The sequence below is a fragment of the Gorilla gorilla genome, chromosome X, assembly GCF_029281585.2.
Source record: "Gorilla gorilla gorilla isolate KB3781 chromosome X, NHGRI_mGorGor1-v2.1_pri, whole genome shotgun sequence".
Lineage (NCBI taxonomy): Eukaryota > Metazoa > Chordata > Mammalia > Primates > Hominidae > Gorilla > Gorilla gorilla.
In genome coordinates, this window is record NC_073247.2 from 98,308,583 (window position 1) to 98,331,121 (window position 22,539).

At 35.4% G+C, this 22,539-nt stretch overlaps 1 protein-coding gene across 2 annotated transcripts in view; it reads left to right on the plus strand.

Annotated features, from left to right (window-relative positions):
* DACH2 (dachshund family transcription factor 2) overlaps positions 1-22,539 on the plus strand; it is a 675,532-nt gene that overhangs the window by 343,866 nt on the left and 309,127 nt on the right. For both annotated transcript variants that reach the window (XM_055375960.1, XM_019018988.2), the window contains exon 3: positions 16,018-16,130. In XM_055375960.1, coding sequence (XP_055231935.1) covers positions 16,018-16,130 — 113 coding nt within the window. The remainder of the gene's footprint in view (positions 1-16,017; positions 16,131-22,539) is intronic.

Genomic DNA, 22,539 nt, shown 5'->3' on the forward strand with positions numbered 1-22,539 from the left:
AAAGAAATGTGATAAACGAATTCTTTAATACAAACCCATCTTCAGAAATATAATCAACTAATTCTTTTATACATAAATCCATCCTCACTAAACAGGCAAATAAAATTAAGTGACCATAGATTTAGCATATGGCTGAAGAGTAATATTTGCCAATATTTTACCTCACAGGTAGATGATTTATAAGAACATTGACAGTTATGTTCCTGGCATAGATGCATTATTAGCACGTTCATGTTTTGGAAAGGCATTCTGTTTCTACACATCATGTTATCTGTACCTTCCAACGTGGAAACATACTTGCTGTGAATCATTCCTCAGAATTGTTCTTGCTTAGGAAATGAGCAGTTACTAAGGAGTCATCTTTGACTTTATGTTTTTACTTTGAATCTTTAAATTTAAATACATCTTTCAAAGAATCCTACCTGGCTTATAGTTATGAATTGCCATAAATTTTAATGAAATATCAAATTATGTAAAGATGACCTAAACCATTTTACTCATATGCCATATTTTCCCTTCAGTACTTGAATATTTATTTTTTGCCTGCCTGTTGAATAGCATTTCTCTCAAAAGTGCAAGATTTTTTTATTCTGATTTAAGTAAAATAAGTTCTGTCTTTGTTGCTCTTAATCTAGAATGTTTTGATTTGTATATTACTTTTAAATATTGTTTCTGGTTATAGAAGCTGATTACTTAGCTGCTTTGTATTTCTTTTACCTGTGTACTTAGAGACCTTTAAAAATAATCAGCATTTTAAATATTTTCATCATATCACAAGTTATATCTGGCAACATTGTGCATTAGCTACCAACATATGCGTAGGTACTTTACTTATTTTGAAAGTTCCTGCCAATGTTATATAAAAACAACTCTGGATTTGAAGCTGTCTATCTTCAATGGAAATAAGGAAATTGTTGCTTGAAGTGCAACTGGTTTAGCATGCTATTCATGGACGTTTCTGGACAGGTAACATACAGAAAGAGAATTCCTGATAATGTAGGAAGGTAAATGGCAGAACTGAGACCCCTAACGGATGAGAGTTGCTGTTAAGTTCCCATAACCCATTCCAATTATTCCAATTGGTATTCCCTCCCACTCCAAAAAAAGACAGGAAAAACTGATCAGTATGGAGGCAAGTGAAAGCTTCCATGGTATGATCACAAAAATCCTGTAATATTAAACCACAAGGCATAGAGGAGGTCATTTAGCCTAATATCTTCAGCATATAATTATAGAGAGATGGTATTCAGAGGGGCTAGATAATTTACCCAAGAACACAGATATAATAATGCAACTCCCAAATCTGTTGTTAACACTCTCATGCATCTATGCTCATTTTCACAACTGCTAAATGTTAAGAAAAATGGCTTTTCACGTGTTTTAGTACATAGATGTGTTTTTCATAGTTAAATTTTGCCAAAATCAGATACATTAGCATGTCTTCCTTCATGATTTTTCATTGCAATTGTAATGGTTTTATCTTCAATTACATAAAAAATGAAAATGACAAGCTCAAAAAGAATTATTTGATTTAGAAAATATTACCACAGTGCTTTCCTTTCAGGCAATCATGTGCTGGTAAATGTTTAACAACTGGCTGAGGGTGGAGCAGGAAGGGGTGGGATGGAGCCATGATAGGATTTGCTGATTTCTGTGGTGTGAATACTGCCGCCATGACCAATTTCAAGCTACCAACATGAGGTCCTCAATGTGAAGTTGGGAGTTGATGCACACAATTGGTGCCTGCAAGTGGGTACAAGCTGGTTTTATCACATCATTGTTTTCAGAGCACAAACAACAAATTTGAGGTCCAATTTGGGATCTTTTTTTTATTTCAGTTGAGTCTTGATTTTCAGTTTATATACATGTACGTGCACTCATACATTTGACCCCTGAATTTTATGTTTTTGTCTACATTCTCTTTAAATCCAATATACACTGGTTTGGTAATAGATCACTATGTCTTCGCCTATTAAAGGCATTTGAATTATAACATTTTGTTCATAGGAGGATGTAAACCCTAACCTTAATCAGTGCATTTCAGGGGACAAGAACAAAACAAAAGAGAAGGAATTTCCTAATAATTCATACATAGCAAGATTTGAGAAAAATCTCCATGCCTTTGCCTTTGACTTTAGGTTCTAAATAATATGACATACTTCCCTAAGGAACATCTTCTATCTGTATCCCACACTCCTACTCACTCCTTCAAGAAATAAAACTGTAAAAAAAATGTCGTTTAAAGTAGAATCCTGAAAAATAAACCGTAAGCTTCTAGTGTAATGTTTCAGAGGAAAGAAAGATCTTGTATTCATTGCAATTTATCTGGAACACAACTTACTTGACTTTCTGTGGTCCTCTTGAAGGTGATTAATCACCAATTTTAGAGCACCAACAATTGCACAATATTAATGTTTAATTAGCAAAAGGGAAGCACCTGGAGTGTGGAGGAAGCGACTCTAAGATTAGACTATATGCTTTCAGGTTATAACAAAAGACAAATTTAATAACCATACTATTTATCCTTAGGGAAAATATAGTTGGTAAGTTGTTAGATAGCCTCAACTCAAGGAGAGTACAAGCAGTAAGTAACCTTTTGCATGCTTATTTCATTGCCGACTTTTTACCAATAAATACCAATGAGGCATATTTGTGAGCTTTCCTATCCTTCCAACACAAAGGGAGGCAGATTGTGCTTGGGATGACGAGACAGATCTATGACACCATCAGTTTGATGTGTCATGCTTTGCACTTGACATGTTGCTTCTCACCAAAATAAATTGATTTGTCTTCCCCCACCTAATTATCTTCTTCATCAGCCTTCTTGTATTCAAATGGAAAAGATTATTCTAAATGCTTGCTTAACACCTTTCCTTTGCTGCCACTTTTATATTCATAATTATCCTTTTATGAAAGTATAAAAAGATTTAAAATGATTATTCTTGGAAGGAGGCCCAAGGTGAAATCCTGTTGTATTTAATGTGTAAATTATAATGTGTGCAGTTTTGAAGAAGGGTTTTGGTGAAATGCTCATGTAACTGCAAAAATTTAAAGGAAGCTGTCAAAGAGTTTACACTCTTTCCTGGCTAATATTAATTGAAAAACATCTCATAATATGTTATATCTGAAGGATAAATGGATAATTTAAGTTAAACACAGCCATTAACTTTCTGGAAGACAGGAAGATAAAGGATTACAATAGCCTCTCAGCAAGGGTTTAGGAAAATGCAAAACCCCTTCCTTTCCTCAGTTACTTTGAAGCGTATTTGAAATGATTAATTTTCCTGTGAATATTAAGAGAATTAAAGAATCGAGAATTGAATAGAAACTGTGTTACCTTGCTGACCTTGCTAACAACTGACCTTGCTTCCCCACTTTTCAAACTGAACTTGTGTATGGCTTTTCTGACCAAATGCATTTGAAGCAAAAACAATACTTTCATCTAAATAGAAAACTAAAGGAAAACATTTTTTAGTTTTTATATCCTGCCAATTTTCAAAAAATCTCCCCTTCTAAATTTAGATTGTAAAAATATTCAGTGTGCTTGTCTCCTGTTGTGCTAATTGGTAACCCTGCCACCTGTTAATTTTGGTATTTTAAACCAGTTAGAGCGGGGTTAATGAAAAAAATCAATATATTTCGATCTTATTTCTACCTCCAAAACTCCAAAGAAAACTTACAAAAGTGCTTACAATAGCACAGTACAAAGTATCCTGGCAAAACATTTTGAATAATCCTTCCTTCCTTCCTTCTTTCCTTCCTTCCTTCCTTCCTTCCTTCCTTCCTTCCTTCCTTCCTTCCTTCTTTCTTTCCTTCCTTCCTTTGAACCAAGAACTATGTTAGACACAATCAAGGAATACTCACACGGTAAGATACAGTCCCTACTAACAATAAACTTAAGAGTCTGGACAAGTAGCTATATCTTACTTAATTTAATTGTTTACAACAGGTAGAGTAGGACAAACTGCTCACTTTACCATGGTGCTGACATTAAATAATTTAAGTTGATAAAATGCCTAAAAGGATGAAAGTGCTGTGCACCTGCAGGAAATGCCTGGAGCTGGAAAGGGTGTTAGGGTGAAGGTTATCACAAGTTCTCTCATGAAGTGGAGGTTTCATTGTTTAGCCTACCCCATTGATGGACTTCAATTGCCCAAAATATTTTAGAACTTTAAATCTTCAGTGGTTTTCACCTTGAGAAATATTATTTATTCTACAAAAAGAGAAACAATCAACATTTTTTTTTTCTACTGAAGACCGGCTTTTAAATTCTATTTAAGAATTATGTAATAGGAACATGTTCATTGAATTTGTCTTAGAAAAAGTCTTCACTGATGACTACTTTTCATTTCAGGATATAAAGGTGTATTTTTATCTCCTCTTGCCTTCAGGGTATGTTATTTAATAGCATATTTGTGATCTTCTAGCCCGTTGTGCCAAAAAATAGCATTCCCTCAAAGCAGAAAATAGATAATTCCCAGAAGGAGAAAGTCCAAAGACAACTAATACATACACCGAGCTTCTCCAACCCACAGCCCGGGGGCTGCATGTGGCCAGAAGATCTTCGAATGTGATCCAACACAAATTTGTACACTTTCTTAAAACATTGTGAGATTTTTTTTTCTCATCAGCTATCGTTAGTATTAGTGTATTTTATGTGTAGCCCAAGTCAATTCTTCCAAGTGGCCTAGGGAAGCCAAAAGATTGGACACCCCTGACATACACTAGGGGATTCTGTCACAGAAATTATTTTCTAAAACAGTAATTATAGTAATACTAATATAAGAGCAATGGTCTAAAGTCATGACACAAAATAAAAGCAAAAACACACAATACATACATAGTCTCATTTCTCATTTATAAATAGAATTCCCTCATGTAAATTTCAAAGAGGTTTTTAATATGTTTTCTATTCTCTTCCCTTACCCATATTTGAGGATAAATGTTGTGGTTTTAGGCATTGAACCGTGAATGTAAGGGTGTTTTACACAGTGGACACATTTACTGACAGTAAAACTACAGTTTTACAATTTGAGCTGTATCGGGATATTTTTCTAATCCTGAACTGAACTGATCACTAAACTGTAGGGTTAGTCATCAGGAACATACCCATCCTATCCTTATAGGCCTGTACATCTGAAAAGGATTTGAATCTAAAGTTAACTAATGTATTAACTAGTGGAATTTGATTTCATGCATATTTTTGTATAGAAGTCAGCTTTTAGTTACATTGCCCTTTTTGCAACATTGTCTCGTTGTTAGGTAGGAACTATATATTCAAATTATCATTAGTAGTATCAAAGGGACTCTCACATGAAATGCAGATCCACAGTGGTCACGGCCACTGTTGATTTCATTTCGCTTCAGAAAATTGCAAAACATTCCATGGTGAGTCAAAAGTACTCATAAGGGAATGTAAAAAAGCAGAATCTTAAATAAGCAAATGTTATTGTTTTATTCTTTCTATGGTTAAACAAAAGATATGTTATAGGTATGGGGGGAAATATCACACTTTTAGGAAAAGGTTGTCTTTTATAGAAAGGGTTTATTTATATTGAGTCATTGGAAACTAGAAGGAAATAGGAAAATAATCTTTGTCAGCTGTTGGATCTTGGTAGGTTTATTTACTTAAAATAGTGAGAGAAAAGGAGATTTTAACAAATTGAGTAACTGAAAGTGATACTGCTGTTGACTAGGAAAAGTTAAAAAAGGGGAAAATATAACTTCAGAGACATCCTTGTAAAAACATGATCAAAGTGATTGTGTAGTGCTACCACTATTATATCAGATGACTATTCATTTAAATTGGAAAATTTTGCTCAAAGATGTTCACATGTTGGTTGTTTTTTTTTCCTTTTGTACATTATTACATTATGAAGGATTTTAGAGAGAGGAGCTGCCAATTCCTCATAATTCTTTGAGTCAAATCATTTTGGTACCAAATAGCAGATGAAACTGAAGCATAGAGGTCAAGTTTCTCGGGGCCACAAACTGAATCAATGGCATAGGTAAATTCAAGCAGCGTTTTTGAGTCCACAGTTTATTTCTGGTTTGTTGTATTGTGCTACCTCCTGGAAACTATAATTTAGAAAGAAAAATTACTTTTTAAGTGTATTAGTTTGTATCCAGTTTCCTGGAATCAATTGTCTTAAGATTTACTTGTGATATTTGAATCTACCCAAATTTACTTGACTTCAAGTTCAAAGTGAGGGAGGGAAAAAATAGATCTTATTTATTTATTTATTTATTTTAAAATTTCCGTAAAATACACAAAACATAAAATGTACCATCTTAACTATTTTTAAGTGTATACTTCATTTGTGTTAACAATATTCACATCGTTGTACAACAGAACTCTGGAAGTTTTTCTTCTTATGACATCTAATTGCTCATGAGCATGTCCACTGCCATGGCAACTTTAAAGACCTTCATGCTCATTTATTAAAGTCTAGCAATTTATCCATAATAATACCGTAATGAACAACAAAGAAAATTATGATTTACTTCTCTATTTCCCAGTCAACTGCTATAATCTATTGTGTCCTTGATGAAAATCATCTTTATTAGTTTGAAAAAGGAAAGAGGTGTGGGGCAAAGATTTTTGGGGGAGAGATGCCTCACAAATGTTTTCCTGTCAAAGTAAGGAATGGGGAAGGGAAAATAATGAGAAACAAATCTGCATATAAACATGAAAATGTATTGCAGTTATATTAAGAAAAATTACAGTTGTGAAATTAAAATGCAAAGCTTGAGCTCCTTAATCCTGCCTTAGAAGTAAGGACGTCCCAAGGTGCAAATTAAGTGTGTGTTATAGATGTAGGAGATAGTTGGGAGTGTTGGTAGTTCTAGTATTCAGGTGAGGAAAGTTTTGCAATATGTAAACTTCATGATGTATCCCTCTAGATTTTTTTCCTTTGGCATTCAAAATGATTTCAGTGGAAAATGTAAGTCTATTAGTAACTGCAAACATAGCAACAATACTGTCTTATAATTGTATATAACTTTTAAACATCTGTGGTAAAATACACATAACATAAAATGTATCTTCTTAGCTATTTTTAATTGTACAGCTTGGTAGTGTTAACTATATTCACATTGTTGTGCTGCAGACCACTGGAACTTTTTCATCTTGCAAAACTGAAATTCTATAGCCATTGAACAACAACTCCCCGTCTTCCCCTCTTTTCAGCCCTTGGCAATCACATTCTTACTTTTTGTTTCCATGAATTGGACTACTTTAGATACTTCATGTAAGTGAAATCATATGGTATTTGTCTTATTGTGACTTCACTATTTCACTTAGCATGATGCCCCAAAGTTTCATCTATGTTGTAGCATGTGTCAGGATTCCCTTCCTTTTTAAGTTGTTTAGCACTTGTAACCTTGAAACCAGTGTTTAGATATATTGACTAATTACATGTATGTATCAGCTGGAGAAAATGCTATGGCATTTTGCACAAACTGCATGTTTTATTTATTTATCTTTCAATTTTCCATAGGACCAATCCTGCACCTCAATATAACTTAAAATAGAAATTAAAACAGACAGATTAGAAAGTGAAAATACGAAGTATATTTTGAAGTTAATGAATTATCTGCATTCGACCTGAACTATAACATGGTTATAATGATCAAATTCATAGATTATTAAGTTTACATCTCTAATCCTAATGTGGTAAAAAACTTCTAGAATAGTGATGTGATTTGCCTGAGGTCACACAGCTCAATATGGCCAAACTAGTATATTAGATTTCTGTTGCTATACAACCAATTGTGATGGACAGCAACTGAAAATAACACCCATTTATTACCTTGCAGTTCTGTATGTTAGAAGTCTGGGTGGGCTTGACTGGGTTTTCTTCTAGGGTCTTACAAGGCTGAAATCAACGTGGTAGCCAGGCTGGGCTCATATTGGAGGCTCTGTGGGGAATAACTGTCTCAAAAGCTCATTGAAATTTTTGGCAGAATTTAATTCTTTATGATTGTAGGGCTTATGTTGCTGTTTCCTTACTGGCTGTCAGTACAGGGCTGAGTTTGGCTTACTAAAATCATTTGCATTCCTTGTTGTGGCCCCCTCCATCTTCAAACTGGTAGTGGTATGTTCTTTGTTTTTCTTTGCACTTTATTTTATTTATTTATTATTTTTGAGACAGTATGTTGCTGTCTCACCCAGGCTGGAGTGCAGTGGCACGATCATAGCTCATTGCAACCTCAAACTCCTAGGCTCAAGTGATCCTTCTGCCTCAGCCTCCTGAGTAGCGAGGACTACAGGTGTGTGACATGATGCTCAGATAATGCTTTAATTTTTTGCAGAGATGGCTGTCTTGCTATGTTGCGCAGGCTGGTCTCAAACTCCTGGCCTCAAGTGATCCTCCTTCCTCAGCCTCCCAAAGTGCTGGGTTGTAGGCATGAACCACCACACCTGGCTCTCCTCTCCACTTTTAAAGGGCTTACATGATTAGATTGGCTCACCTGGACAATCTCATTTTTTATTAACACAGAGTGAACTGATTTGTTATTTTAATCACATTGGCAGAATTTCTCTTGCTGTGTAATGTAACATAATCTTGGGCATGGTAGCTCATGATATTCACAATTCTATTAAGTAGGGCTGGAAATCTTGTCATGGAGACAATTTTGAAATTCTACCTACTGCAACTGGGATTAGAACTCAGGTTTCACTTTAAGTGCTTTCCACTGCACTACCTTGAATATCTACGATTGTTCAAGGTACTTTTATTTTAAGATTAGTTGCTAATATTTATCCATGAAGAGCAAAAGTTTAAAAGGAGTTTAAGTCAGCAAGGAAACTGGCTTCTGAGTTTATTGATTGAATGTGTGTGCTTCCAGACTGTATCACTATCCATAGAGACTAATGCAGGCAGGTTAATAGTGATCACCTTTCTGATGGACTTGCCCAAGTTCTTAAGATATCCTAAATTGTAATATTAACACCATGCTGCTGCATTTTCTGTTTGCCATTCAAACTTGAAATGCTAACTGTTGAGGTTATCGTGAGATTATAGACTGACAATATTACAGGCTGATGATTATTGATGAGTCTTCATTTATCAGGCATGGAAAACATTATTTTGGCTAGTTGCAATAGTATCCTTCTTGCTGGTATTAACATGTCCTTTGCAATAACCATTAAAGAAAGTCTGTTTGATGACACAAAGGAAAAGTCAGTGACCTTTCAAAAAAAAAAAAAAAAAACCAGCGGCAGTTACAGCAAATTACACAGAAGCCTTCCCAAGGCAGTGGAGCTTAACAAAACATGGCCCCAGGAAACCTAATACCTTGAGATGTTTCTTCTGTGGTCAAATACTACGGTTAGCATGTAGTAAATTCACTAGTTTAGCTGGAGTGGAGGACTCATTTAAGTAGTAATTGGAGAAAAGGCAAAAAAGATATATTGAAGCAGGCTACCAGACTAAATCATTTAGACTTTATTTTGTATGCAGTCAGAAATATTGAAGGTTCTGGAGCAAAATATGACATAATGAAAGGGGTATTTCATCAAAATTCATTGCAGTTTATTTAGAATGGATTGGAACACAGTGAGGCAACCTGTTACAAATAACTAGGGCATGAAGGGATGAAGGCTTGAATTAGAGTGTCAGAAGTAAAAAACATGGAGAGAAGTGAAATATTGCAACACATATTATGATGGAACAAAAATATTGAAGACTCTAAATGAAAGGAGAGGACAAGGAGAGAAGTTTGTAGTTTTGGCAACTGAGAGCATTCCTATATTGCTGACAGAACAGGAGAAGGGTGGAAAGTGGGATTTGAGGGAAGAATACGCAGAATGTAAGGCACCAGTGGAATGTGTCCAAATGTGAATGTTAATTTCTTATCCATTCATCATAAGTTTTCCACAGTGATACTTTGTAAACTCAAGAATAACTTTGTTTTACAAACATTGTGTCTGACAGTGATATGATACACAATAGAAGGGGAAATATTTATTTAATTTGATTCAGTCTAAGATTTACTAATGTGCGGCTGGGCGAAGTGACTCTCACCCGTAATCCCAGCATTTTGGGAGGCCGAGGCAGGCGGATCACTTGAGGCCAGGAGTTTGAGACCAGCCTGACCAACATGGCAAAACCCCATCTCTACTAAAAATGCAAAAAATTAGTCAGGCGTGGTGGGGCGTGCCTATAGTCCCAGCTACTTGGGAGGCTGAGACAGGAGAATCACTTGAACCCGGGAAGCAGAGGTTGCAGTGGGTTGGGATTGCACCACTGCACTCCAGCCTGGGTGACAGAGTGAGACTCTGTCTCAAAAAAAAAAAAAAAAAGATTTACTAAGGTGCATTGATTCTACTGATGTTAACAGGAATTACACAAGCAGAAAGAGAAAAGGTTGCTAATAATTCAAGTCATACGCTAGCATTTATGTTATAAAATCATTGTTAATTATATGAAGGTCTTTATTAGAATTCAGTGAATTTAGGACAAAAAGTAAACCTGTTTAAAGGTGCTAACATCAGATTTAAAGCACATTTCATTTAAGTAGGGAACAGAGTCAAGTAAATGAAGTATAAAATACCTTCACAGTTATACTTCCTATCAAGTGTGTAGTCAACCCATAAATTGTCTATGCCATCAGATTTCTTTTGTTTTTGAAGGAAAAGAAACAGAAATTCAGTATTAGTGAGAGAAAGAAGCATCACCATTTTAAAACATAGCTATAAATAATTCAATTTATTATAATTATAAGATTAATACATAAACATGGGTCGTTCTACATGAGCCTTAACATTTTAATGCATGACCCATTGACAAGTGGAGGTTTTCCTTCATCCCCCTCAACAATTTTATGTTAATTTCCTTAACTTGCCTGATACTAATGAAACGCTGGTGTTGATGCTCTTAGTATATCTACGCTTAAGTTTGGGATATGCGTATAAGATCTGAAAAGGGTAGAAAATGCTAATAGAATCTAAATGATCTTCTCTCTGGTGTGTTTTTAATTCTTTGTATTGATCACTCCTGAAGACATGATGAACCATACTTTAAGTTCCCATGAACCAAGAGCTGATTGATGCCCAGTTTAACATAAGCACCATTTTATGAGAGTTACCATAGTGATCAGGTTCCAGTTATCAGCTTGAACAATTTAATATATGATTAATGTTAATTGCCCATTTTGCATGGATGACTTCTTCCTGGTTGCTGAATTGGTTGCTGCTGCCTTTGATCTAGTTGGAAATTCAATCCAGTGCAATAGTTAGGCAAGTGATCTGTTTGCCAGCACAGAAAAGATGGATTCAGTTTGCTGTGAGGTCAGAGTTTGTTTCTCTTCATAAACACTGGAAGGTCAGGTAGAGTTTAGCTACCATTGGCATCCTTAAAATGTTGTAATAAATGTCAGACCTAAGAGATTTTTATTAATCCACACAGCAATTGGAAGTCTTACTGTTCTTGCAAAATAAAGCGATTCTTATTTAATATAACATGCACATTGAAATTCAGAGCAGCACTTTCATAGTCAGGTAAACAACGCCTTCAAAGCTAATGTCATTTTTGGTTTTCTGGCTTCTAATGTACGCTAAACAGTGACACATTCAGGTACTATCCCAAGGGATTTTAAATATCAGTGATAACTCTGAAAAGTAAATCCCAAGTCATTGGTAATGGCTTTCACTTCAGGAATTCAATTGCAGTGGTTTTTACAAGTTGCTGCTAATACCACCCTTAACTACCACTATATTTGCAGCAATTTTCACAGACTGTCCTGGGATGTTATAAGTGTTTCTTTAAGAAGTAGGAAGACAAGCTTTCATTGAAGGGATGACATAAACTGTGGTTCCTTGTTAAATCAAGGACTGCTCATATGATTTATATTAAATATCTTTAAAGCTTATGACATCATTAATTAATTAACTGGATTTTTTCTTTGGAACAACAAAAATCACTCTTACTCAGTTGCTTACTCCTTGAATCACAAATGACATGAAACAAAAATAAATTCAACAGTCAAATCTAGTAATCTTAATGAATGATGTATGAGCTACCTTCTCTGTTGCTCAACTTGGAATAGATATATCACAGAATGTGTCCTATCTTATTGACACTAGAAGACTTGCTGAAATTCTCTCTTAGGGAATTGCCAACTCTACAAAGTTTGTAAACTTCAAGGTAATGCTCTGATGGTAATCCACTTCAACTGCAGAAATATGAAGTACTGTTAATATATATTTTAAGTTGGTTTATTTTTCAATCTCAGGAAGCTGGGTGAGTATTTCATTTCTTCTAAAGAAGTTTACAGAATGAAGGGGAAATCATATGAGGATAAATTATGTTAAAGGATGACCTGGGCCCAGAGAAATTATGATTATTTAGTGTAATTTCCCTTTAAATAACCTATAAATATTACACTTAATGTGAATTCTATAAAGCTGAATCTCTCCAAGATTTAGCTGAGGTATTTAATAAGTTTGACTATTTTATGGGGTTGTTTGCCTTGTACCATAACAACTTTCCTTTACAGTGTACATGAGTGATATTTTGGCAGAGCCATTTGGATGGGAACTTTGTAAAAAGGCCTGTTTTATTTTACAGACTACAAATAACCTTGTAATTAAACTGAAAACAAATAATTGCCAAGAAACAATTATCATTTAATTAAAGAGTAATTACATGGTTATTCGTGCCCTGTAAAATAAAGCATTACTAAGATCAGTAATGCAATCAACATTTTAGTAGAAGCAGGATGCTACGATGATGGACCTTTCAACCTATGCCGATTAAATTGTCATCCAAATAATAGTTACCTAGTTAAACCACCACATGTTTATTTGCCTTGATTAATATGTGAATATCTGCCTGATGCTAATACAGCTCTTAAAGATAAGAAGTATGGCAAGATCATATATCAAGAAAGATCCTTCCCAACTTTTTACAGAGTCCTCCACGATCTTTCATCGTGTTGTCAGGCTTGTGTTCTTTAAAATGAAATGCAGGAATGTCTAGGAATGTCTTACTATGGAGAATCAGTAGGTCTAATAGAATAAAGCTATCTTATATTTGTATGTAGGTATATTGATTATAAAGCACTTTCACAAACTTCATTCCAATTAATTTACTCTTGGGGCCCAAGTCTTTGTTCCAAAATTAAAAACAAAGAAATCTGAATGTGATATTTGATGACTGATAAATGTAAACAAGTTTGGAAGCAGGGATCTCACAACCATACTCACTAAAGGGTCAATCAGAAATTTTAAATAACAGGGCAAACACACATCTCTATAACTAGACCACAAGCTCCTGAAAGGCAAAACTTGTTCTAGGTTCTCACAATATATCAATGAAAAAATCAAACCCAGATCTTTGCCCTCGTTGAGGTTACATTTTACCCTCTGTGTCACTGATACCTAGCATTATACCACACACACGCTTAATGGGTACCTAGTGCATGTTTGTTTACTAGATGACTGAATAAGTGATATCGTTACTGCCTATGTGTGACTACAGGGGCCTTTATTCCTTAAGCAGATCTTGAAGCTTGTAGGGCTTCTAAGTGAATAAGACAATGGGATCTATCCATAGCCTTCTTTACCCTTGTACACAGTCAGATTTGAGTTGATCATGTTTTGAAGCTGCTATAGTTATTGTGAAGTTCAAGATTTAAAAACATAATTATGTTATGATTAAATGAAACTGGCTCTCTGTTCTTGTGATCAAAGAGACCAGAGTAATTGAAGGAATATTTGGAAACTGTACAAGCAGTGAAAGATTGTTTCCTATGTATATTAATTAATTGATTTAATTAACTTTTTGCTGGATCTTACTTTCTGCTAGAAACCATGAGAATTGCTTAGGATACAGTAACAAACAAAACCAGACAAGTATGCTACCTTCACGGAGCTTAGATTCCAGTTGGGGAGACTCACAATTAATCATACCAACAACATAAAATTATGAACTGAGATGAAAGTTAGGATGGAGAATATGGTCCTCCTGGATTTCATAACATGTGGAATAGATAGTACCAAGCCATTTGTGAAATAAGCTGTGAAACCATTTTTTTTTTTTCAAATCTTCACCTTTAAGGTAGAACTACTGGACTAAGAGGCCTCTAATGCTTCCCAAGCCTGGGTCAGATTGTTGGAAAAGAGTTGCTTCAGATAGTGAGAATTGACCAAGAAATTTGGAACAGAACTAGTTAAACCTTATGGCTTTCAAAGTGTACTGTTAACTGCTGGCAGTCATATGGCTCATCACATGGAAGTAGAGGGAGCATCAGGCTGCTTAGTTCTGGAGGCAGCCAGTCTGAAAGTGTTCATGAGAATGGAGATAGCACTGAGATGTTTACAGCGGAAAAATACAAAGACTAATCAGGTGTGTTTAAATAAAGTTAGTAGGCTTGAGTTCTGACAAATAGAAGGACACAAAAAAGCATTTAGAAAGTATAGATTTGATAAAGCTTATTCAATAAAATAATGTGTCTTTCTCTGATGCCTGGATATATTCCGATGAACATTTTTCAGTGATATTGGGATCCTTTAGGACATTCGAAGTACATAGGATATTTCTGCTTCCAGCATTCCTTAAAAGAGTCAGAAAGCCATAAAATAGGGCAAAGGCAAATGGTAAAACACTGAATTAAAGAAAATAAATTATGGCCCAGAATCAAGTAGAAAGAAGGAGAGGAGAGTCCATTTATAAAATTGAAACATCAAATGAGAAAAACAGAATCTTTTGCGCTAGATTGATATATAATATTGATGTACAGTGGAAGAAAATAACACTAGCACAGTGTATGAAAAATGAACTGGGTAACGATACCTCCGTGTAAGGTTGCTAGAAGTTGTTTTTCATTTAAAAGCAGAGTTTGTCTTACATTGATGGAGCATTTTGCTACTGCAAAGTTGTAAGAGTGAGGTTTAACTTAAATTTCTTTGTAAACCAAAAGTCATTTTGGGGTATGTTCTCTATCTGAACCTCATACATTTTTGCTGCTAAAATTATTTAATATAGTATTTTGCAGTATTTTGTCAAAACTCATATCATTCAGCTTTGTAAAATGCATTTCTACTAAAAGGCAACAGCAATATCTTAGGCAACATTAGAAAGTAATATTTGAAATATATTGGGTGACTCGAGAATAACTTGATCCTAACGTTCTAGGACTTACAAGTCTCTTCATGTAGTGACAGCTTTAAAATGATATTTTCAGTACCCTAACTCTATTACGGTACAAGATGGAGGCAACAGATACTGACTTTTTATTTCATTATTTTATGAATTAGCATTTGCAATTACAGTTTCTGAACTGCTCATGGGTGAAGAATGTACAAATACAATGGGTTAGGTTAATGTTATAAGTTTATCATCAACTCATTAGTTAAAAACACCAATCAATCTGAGACAAAAGACAGCCTAGACTGCAAAGGTGGCAGGTTTTGTTAGTGTGGCCACTCCAAGAGAGTGAACTGCTTGTTATACAGCTTGGTTTAAAAACTACATAGGAAAACAAAACCTACTGAGGGTGGTAACCCTTTGTTCCTCATTGGCTCCCAGCAGCTGCGGAAATGCTAATAAACATCAGCTTCTATTCTACATCTCTCAGCTCTTTACTATTCACCTCTGGCATGCTGGACAGAGACTTAATCACTTCACATTCTATATAATCTTAATTCTGTGAGTCACTATCTCAGATCTCAGAAGCATTTATTAATACTTCAGATCAAGCGTAGCTTTAAAAGCAGGGGTAACTTAGGGTTTCTCACACAACAGGTAAGCTGCATTGCAAAGTGCTGGCCTGTAAATGGAATCTAAACTAAAATTGATCCCTTATGGCGCTAATGTTTGCCATAACAATGGTGGGAAATTTAGCAGAAAGTAAAGAATTGGTGTCTTAGTAATCCACGAAAATAATCTTTAATGTAAAATTCTATCACTTTTGGCAATTAAACAAGATTTAAAAGGTAAATATTGCAAGTGATGGTTTTCTCAAAAAGAGTACATTTTTAACCTTTATCTATATTTGTCTGTTTTTCAACAGTTCAAGACCCGGCAGGCCCCCTAAGCGTTCTTTGGGAGTGTTGCAGGAAAATGCCCGCCTTCTGCCCCATGCAGTCCCAGGCCTCTTATCGCCAGGACTTATCACTCCGACAGGTAATAAAATCCATCTGATGATCAGCCATGTTTCTTCGTACTGCCCAGCATTTGAAATAAACCAATATTGATCTAACTGCCTTGTCCTTCAGAGCTTTTCAAGCTCTATTAGAGGTTACATTATTGAATTTTTTTATGTGTTCGTGAAAACAAGTTTTTTTACTTGAGCGACAAATCAAATGGACGTGATTTTAAAAATTGTCATATCATTGCAGAAAATCCCTTTCAAGGCCTTATTGTTTGTATATATGTATATGTTTCTGTGCTAGGGACAGGAATGGAGGCACTGGCCCAAACAGCATCATCTCGAAGCCTCCTATAGGGTGCAGCACTCCTGTATACTTAGGTCTCAGTAATATTCTTTTAGTTTCCAGTGGTTCTGGGCATTCATGGATGTTGTCCAAGTTATTACTGTAGGTTAAAAAGTAGACCTAAAATGCATCCTTGGTATAGGAGCCTTATGATTAGAGAAGAAGAAGGTGCAGGTGGTCATTGTCCTGAACGATGTCTTAGTGTTTTTCATTGAACGCTGTGAATAACTGGTAAAACTCCAGTGTTATAAATTAGCATTGAACTTTGTTGAGTCCCTAAAAAAGTACCTGAGAGTACACAAAAACACTTAAAAATAAGCTTAATATTTCTCTAATTGAATCTTTAAAAATCATTAAAGCTATTACATCATGGAAAATGAATTTAATAACAATGATATCTTTATACATAACGATATGAACATTTATAAAGCATCTGTTGTGTTCTGGGTACTCATTTCTAGGCATTGTAAAAATATACGAGTAGTGGTCCTTGCCATGCTAGAACTGGGGAGAGTGGAATGTAAATTAATAATTGCATTAAAGTGTCATAGAGGCCAAAATACAAGCACATACAAGGTGCTATAATATCATGTAAATGGAAGCAGTTATATCAATTTTGGTAAGTTGGGTAATACTCCATAAGATGGAAACTTTGGAGCTGTATTTTGTAGGCTGAGCATTGGACAGATGGAGAATCAGAGGAAGAGCATTCCAAGCAGATAGAAGAGTACAGATAGATGAGATAAAGCCCAGGGTGTTATGGGGAGTAGCAGTTAAGTTGAAGAGAATGGAGCAGAGCTTTAAGGTAGAAGACTTATAGGTGATGTGGCTGGGATAGAAAGGGAGGGAAAAGCCAGCTTCTGAAACCAGTTTTTGATTTACCATGTTAAGCAATTTAAGTTTTTCCCTTTAGACCAGTGGTTTCCAAAGTGTCTTTCAGGACTTTCCTTACTGGCTGACATAGAAGTGAGGAAGTACTTCCATGCTCCTCACTTCTGCCTCAGTTAGAATTTTGTATGTTCTCCTTCACTTATGATTTTGTTTTGTTTTATTCTTAAAGAAACTTCTATAGGTAAAAGGAGCCCTTGCTAAGGAACTGAGTAAATGATCAGAAAACAATTGCCTGGAGGGTTGATAGCAATGAAGGTAATGAAATGAAGGAATATCCGTTGCTACTGTCCAAAGGAGAAATATTGAGAGCCTGAAGGCAAATCCAATAGAATGGAGAAAAGGTTCTGAGTGCTTCAGTAATTAGAGTTAATCACACTTGATAATTGATTAAACGTAGAGGCTAAGGTAGTGGTCTAGGATGATTCACGTCTAGCTTGGGTGATAGGCTGGATGATGGTATAATTAACTCAGACAGAGAACTTGGGAAGACACTCAGGCTTTGAGGGGGAAGATAATGAATTTTCAACTTTAAATATTTATAAACAAATTCTGATATAAGAGAGTAGCCCTGTGCATATAAATGAAGATAGAAAGCATAACAACATCTGAAATGTATCTCGGTATTCAGTGAATGACCATCTATTTCTTGCCTCCTGAAATACATTACTAGAGCCTAGAAAGAGTACCATGCAAATAATCAAATCTGTGTCCTGGTTTTGTGGGAATGTACAGATGAAAGAAGAAAAGAATTTTAAAATTGCCTTGAAGCTAAATCATTTTGAGTAAACATTAGTAGGTTATTTGTTGAGGAAAAGCTCTAATATATATTAAGTTCTTTTTATGTACTAGCCGTGGGTGCCAAGTGTTTTATATATACTTCATTTAATCTTCATAGTAGCCTTATGGACAATGACTTCATTTTTAAGGTAAACAATCTATGGGTCCGCAAGTTTAAATTATTTGCTTAAGGTCACAAAGCAAGTGAGTGGCAGAACTGAGTTTCTTTTTTTTAAATTTTATTTAGTTTAATTAATTTTTGTTTGTACATATTGTTTCATCACCCAGGTATTAAGCTCATTACCCAATAGTAATGTTTTCTGCTCCTCTCCCTCTTCCTGCCCCTTCTCAAGTAGACCCCAGTATCTGTTGTTTCTTTCTTTGTGTTCATAAATTCTTATCATTTATCTCCCACTTATAAGTGAGAACATGTGGTATTTGGTTTTCTATTCCTGTATTAGTTTGCTAAGGATAATAGTCCTCAGCTCCATCCATGTTCCTACAAAAGACATGATCTCTTTTTTATGGCTGCATAGTATTCCATGGTGTGTATATACCACATTTTCTTTTTTCAATCTGTTATTGATGGGCATTTAGGTTGATTCTGTGTCTTTGCTATCATGAATAGTGCTGCAATGAACATTCACGTGCATGTTTCTTTATCATAGCGTGATATATTTTCCTCAGGGTATATATACTCAGTAATAGAATTTCAGGCTGGTAGTTCTGCTTTTAACTCTTTGAGGAATTTCCATACTGCTTCTGACAATGGTTGAACTAATTTACACTTCCACCAACAATGTATAAGTGTTCCTTTTCTCTGCAAACTCGTCAGCATGTTTTTTGACTTTTTAGTAATAGCCATTCTGATTGGTGAAAGATGGTATTTCATTGTGGTTTTGATTTACCGCAAATCTAATGATCACAAAATCTAATGATACCACAAAATGTAATGATCAGTGATATTTAGCTTTTCTTCATATGCTTGTTGGCTGCGTGTATGTCTCCTTTTGGAAAGTGTCTGCTTGTGTCCTTTGCCCACTTTTTTTTTTTTTTTTTTTTTGAGATGGAGTCTTGCTCTGTCGCCCAGGCTGGAGTGCAGTGGCGCAATCTCGGCTCACTGCAACCTCTGCCTCCTGGGCTCATGCCATTCTCCTGCCTCAGCCTTCCGAGTAGCTGGGACTACAGGCGCCCACCACCACACCCGGCTAAATTTTTTTGTATTTTTAGTAGAGATGAGGTTTCACCATGTTAGCCAGGATGGTCTCAATCTCCTGACCTCACGATCCACCCACCTCAGCCTCCCAAAGTGCTGGGATTACAGTTGTGAGCCACCACGCCTGGCCCTTTGCCCGCTTTTTAATGGGGTTGTTTGTTTTTCTCTGGTAAATTTGTTAAAGTTTCTTATAGATGCTGGATACTAGACCTTTGTCAGATGCATAGTTTGCAAATATTTTTTTTCCATTGTGTAGGTTGTCTGTTTACTCTGTTGATAGTTTCTTTTGCTGTGCATAAGCCCTTAAGTTTAATTAGATCCCACTTGTCAATTTTTGCTTTTGTCGTGATTGCTTTTGGTGTCTATGTCATGAAATCTTTGCCCATTCCTATGTCTAGGATGGTATTGCCTTGGTTGTCTTCAAGGGATTTTATAATTTTGGGTTTTACATTTAAGTCTTTAATCCATCTTGAGTTGATTTCTGTATATGGTGTAAGGAAGGGGTCCAGTTTGTCTTCTGCATATGGCTAGCAAATTATCAAAGTGCCATTTATTGAATAAGAAAGTTTTCTTCCCATTCCTTATTTTTGTCTGCTTTGTTGAAGATCAGGTGGTCATAGATGCATAGCATTATTTCTGGGTGCTCCAAACTGTTCCATTGGTCTGTGTGCCTGTTTTTGTATGAATACAATGCTGTTTTGGTCACTGTAGCCTTGTAGTGTAGTTTGAAGTTGGGTAACATGATGCCTCCAGCTTTGTTCTTTTTGCTTATGATTGCCTTGGCTATTTGGGCTCTTTTTTGGTTCCAGATAAATTTTAAAATAGGTTTTTCTAGTTCTATGAAGAATGCCATTGGTAGTCTGACAGGAATAGTATTGAATCTGTAAATTGCTTTGGGCAGTATGGCCATTTTAATGATATTGATTATTCCCATCCATGAGCATGGGATGTTTTTCAATTTGCTTATGTCTTCTCTGACTTCTTTGAGCAGTGTTTTGTAATTCTCATTGTAGAGATTTTCACCTCCCTGGTTAGCTCTATTCCTAGGTGTTTTATTGATTTTATGACAATTGTGAATGGGTTTGCCTTTCTGATTTGGCTCTCAGTTTGGCTGTTATTGGTGTATAGGAATGCTAGTGAGTTTTGTATATTGGTTTTGTATCCTGCAACTTTGCTGAAGTTGTTTATCAGCTGGAGCAGCTTTAGGGCTGAGACAATGGGGTTTTCTAGATACAAAATCATGTCACCTGCAAATGGAGATATATCAACTTCCTTTCTTCCTAGTGGGATGCCCTCTGTTTCTTTCTCTTGCCTGATTGCTCTGGCTAGGAGCTCCAATAATATGTTGAATAGAAAAGTTCAGAAAGGGGATCCTTATCTTGTTACCGTTTTCAAGAGAAATGCTTTCAGCCTTTGCCCATTCAGTATAATGTTGGCTGTGGGTTTCTCATAGATGGCTCTTATTATTTTAAGGTATGTTCCTTTAATACCTAGTTTATTGAGCGTTTTTAACATGAAGATGTGTTGAATTTTATCATAAACCAGTTCTGCGTCTATTGAGATTATCATGTGGTTTTTGTCTTTAGTTCTGTTTATGTTATTAATCACATCTATTGATTTGAATATGTTGAACCAACCTTACATCCTGAGGATGAAGCCTACTTGATCTTGATAGTTTACCTTTTTGGTGTGCTTCTGAATTCAATTTGCAAGTGTTTTGTTCTGGATTTTTTCATCGATGTTCATGAAGGGCATTGGCCTGAAGTTTTCTTTTTTGTTGTGTCTCTTCCAGGCTTTAGTATCAAGATGATCATGGCCTCATAGAATGAGTTAGGGAGGAGTCCCTCCTCTTTAATATTTTGGAATAGCTTCAGTAGGAATAATACGAGCTCTTCTTTATACATCTGGTAAAATTTAGCTATGAATCCAACAGATCCCAAGTTTGTTTTGGTTGGGAGGCTATTTATTATGGATTCAATTTCAGAGTGTGTTATTGGTCTGTTCAGAGAATCACTTTCTTCCTGGCTCAGTTTTGGAGGGTGTGTATGTCCAGGAATTTATCCATCTCTTGCAGGTTTTTAAATTTTATGTGTGTAGAGGTCTTCGTAGTAGTTTCTGATGGTTGCTTTTATTTCTGTGGTGTCAGTAATAACATTCCCTTCATCATCTCTAATTGTGTTTATTTGTATCTTCTCTCTTTTTTCCTTATTAGTCTAGCTAGTGGCCTATATATTTTATTAAATTTTTCAAAAAAACTTCCTGGATTTGTTTATCTTTTGAATTTTTGTTGTTGTTGTTGTTTCTCGATTACCTTGAGTTCAGCTCTGATTTTTTTTATTTCTTCTCTTCTGCTAGCCTTGGGCTTGATTTGTTCCTGCTTCTCTAATTATATCAGTTGTGAAGTTAGGTCATTAATTTGAGATCTTTCTAACTTTTTTATGTTTACATTTAGTGGTATGAATTTTCCTCTTAATACCGCCTTAGCTTTGTCCCAGAGATTCTGGTGTGTTGTGTCTTTGTTCTCTTTATTTTCAAAGTACTTTTTGTTTTCTGCCTTGATTTCATTATTTACCCAAAAGTCATTCAGGAGCATGTTGCTTAATTCCCATGTAATTGTATGGTTTTGAATCATTTTCATCGTCTTCACTTCTGTTTTTATTGTGCTGTGGTCCAAGAGTGTGTTTTGTATGATTTTGGTTCTTTAAAAATTTGTCGAGGATTGTTTTATGTCCAATTATGTGGCTGATTTTAAAGTACGTGCCATGTGGTGGTGAGAATGTATATTCTGTTGTTTTTGGCTGGAGAGTTATGTAAAGTTCTATCAGACCCAGTTGGTCCAATGTTGAATTAAGGTCTTGAATATCTTTGTTCATTTTCTGCCTCAATGATTTGCCTAATACTTTCATTGGAGGGCTGAAGTCTCTTACTATTATTATGTGGGAGTCTATGTCTCTTTGTAGGTCTCCAAGAACTTGTTTTATGAATCTGGGTGCTTCTGGGTTGAGTGCATATATATTTAGGATAGTCAGGTCTTCTTGCTGAATTGAACACTTTACCATTATGTAATGCCCCTTCTTAAAAATATTTCATTGGTTGGAAATCTGTTTTTTCTGAAATTAAGGTTGCAACTCCTGCTTTTTTTCAGTTTTCCATTTGCTTGGTAGATTTTTCTCCATCCCTTTATTTTTGAGCCTATGAGTGTCATTAACTGTGA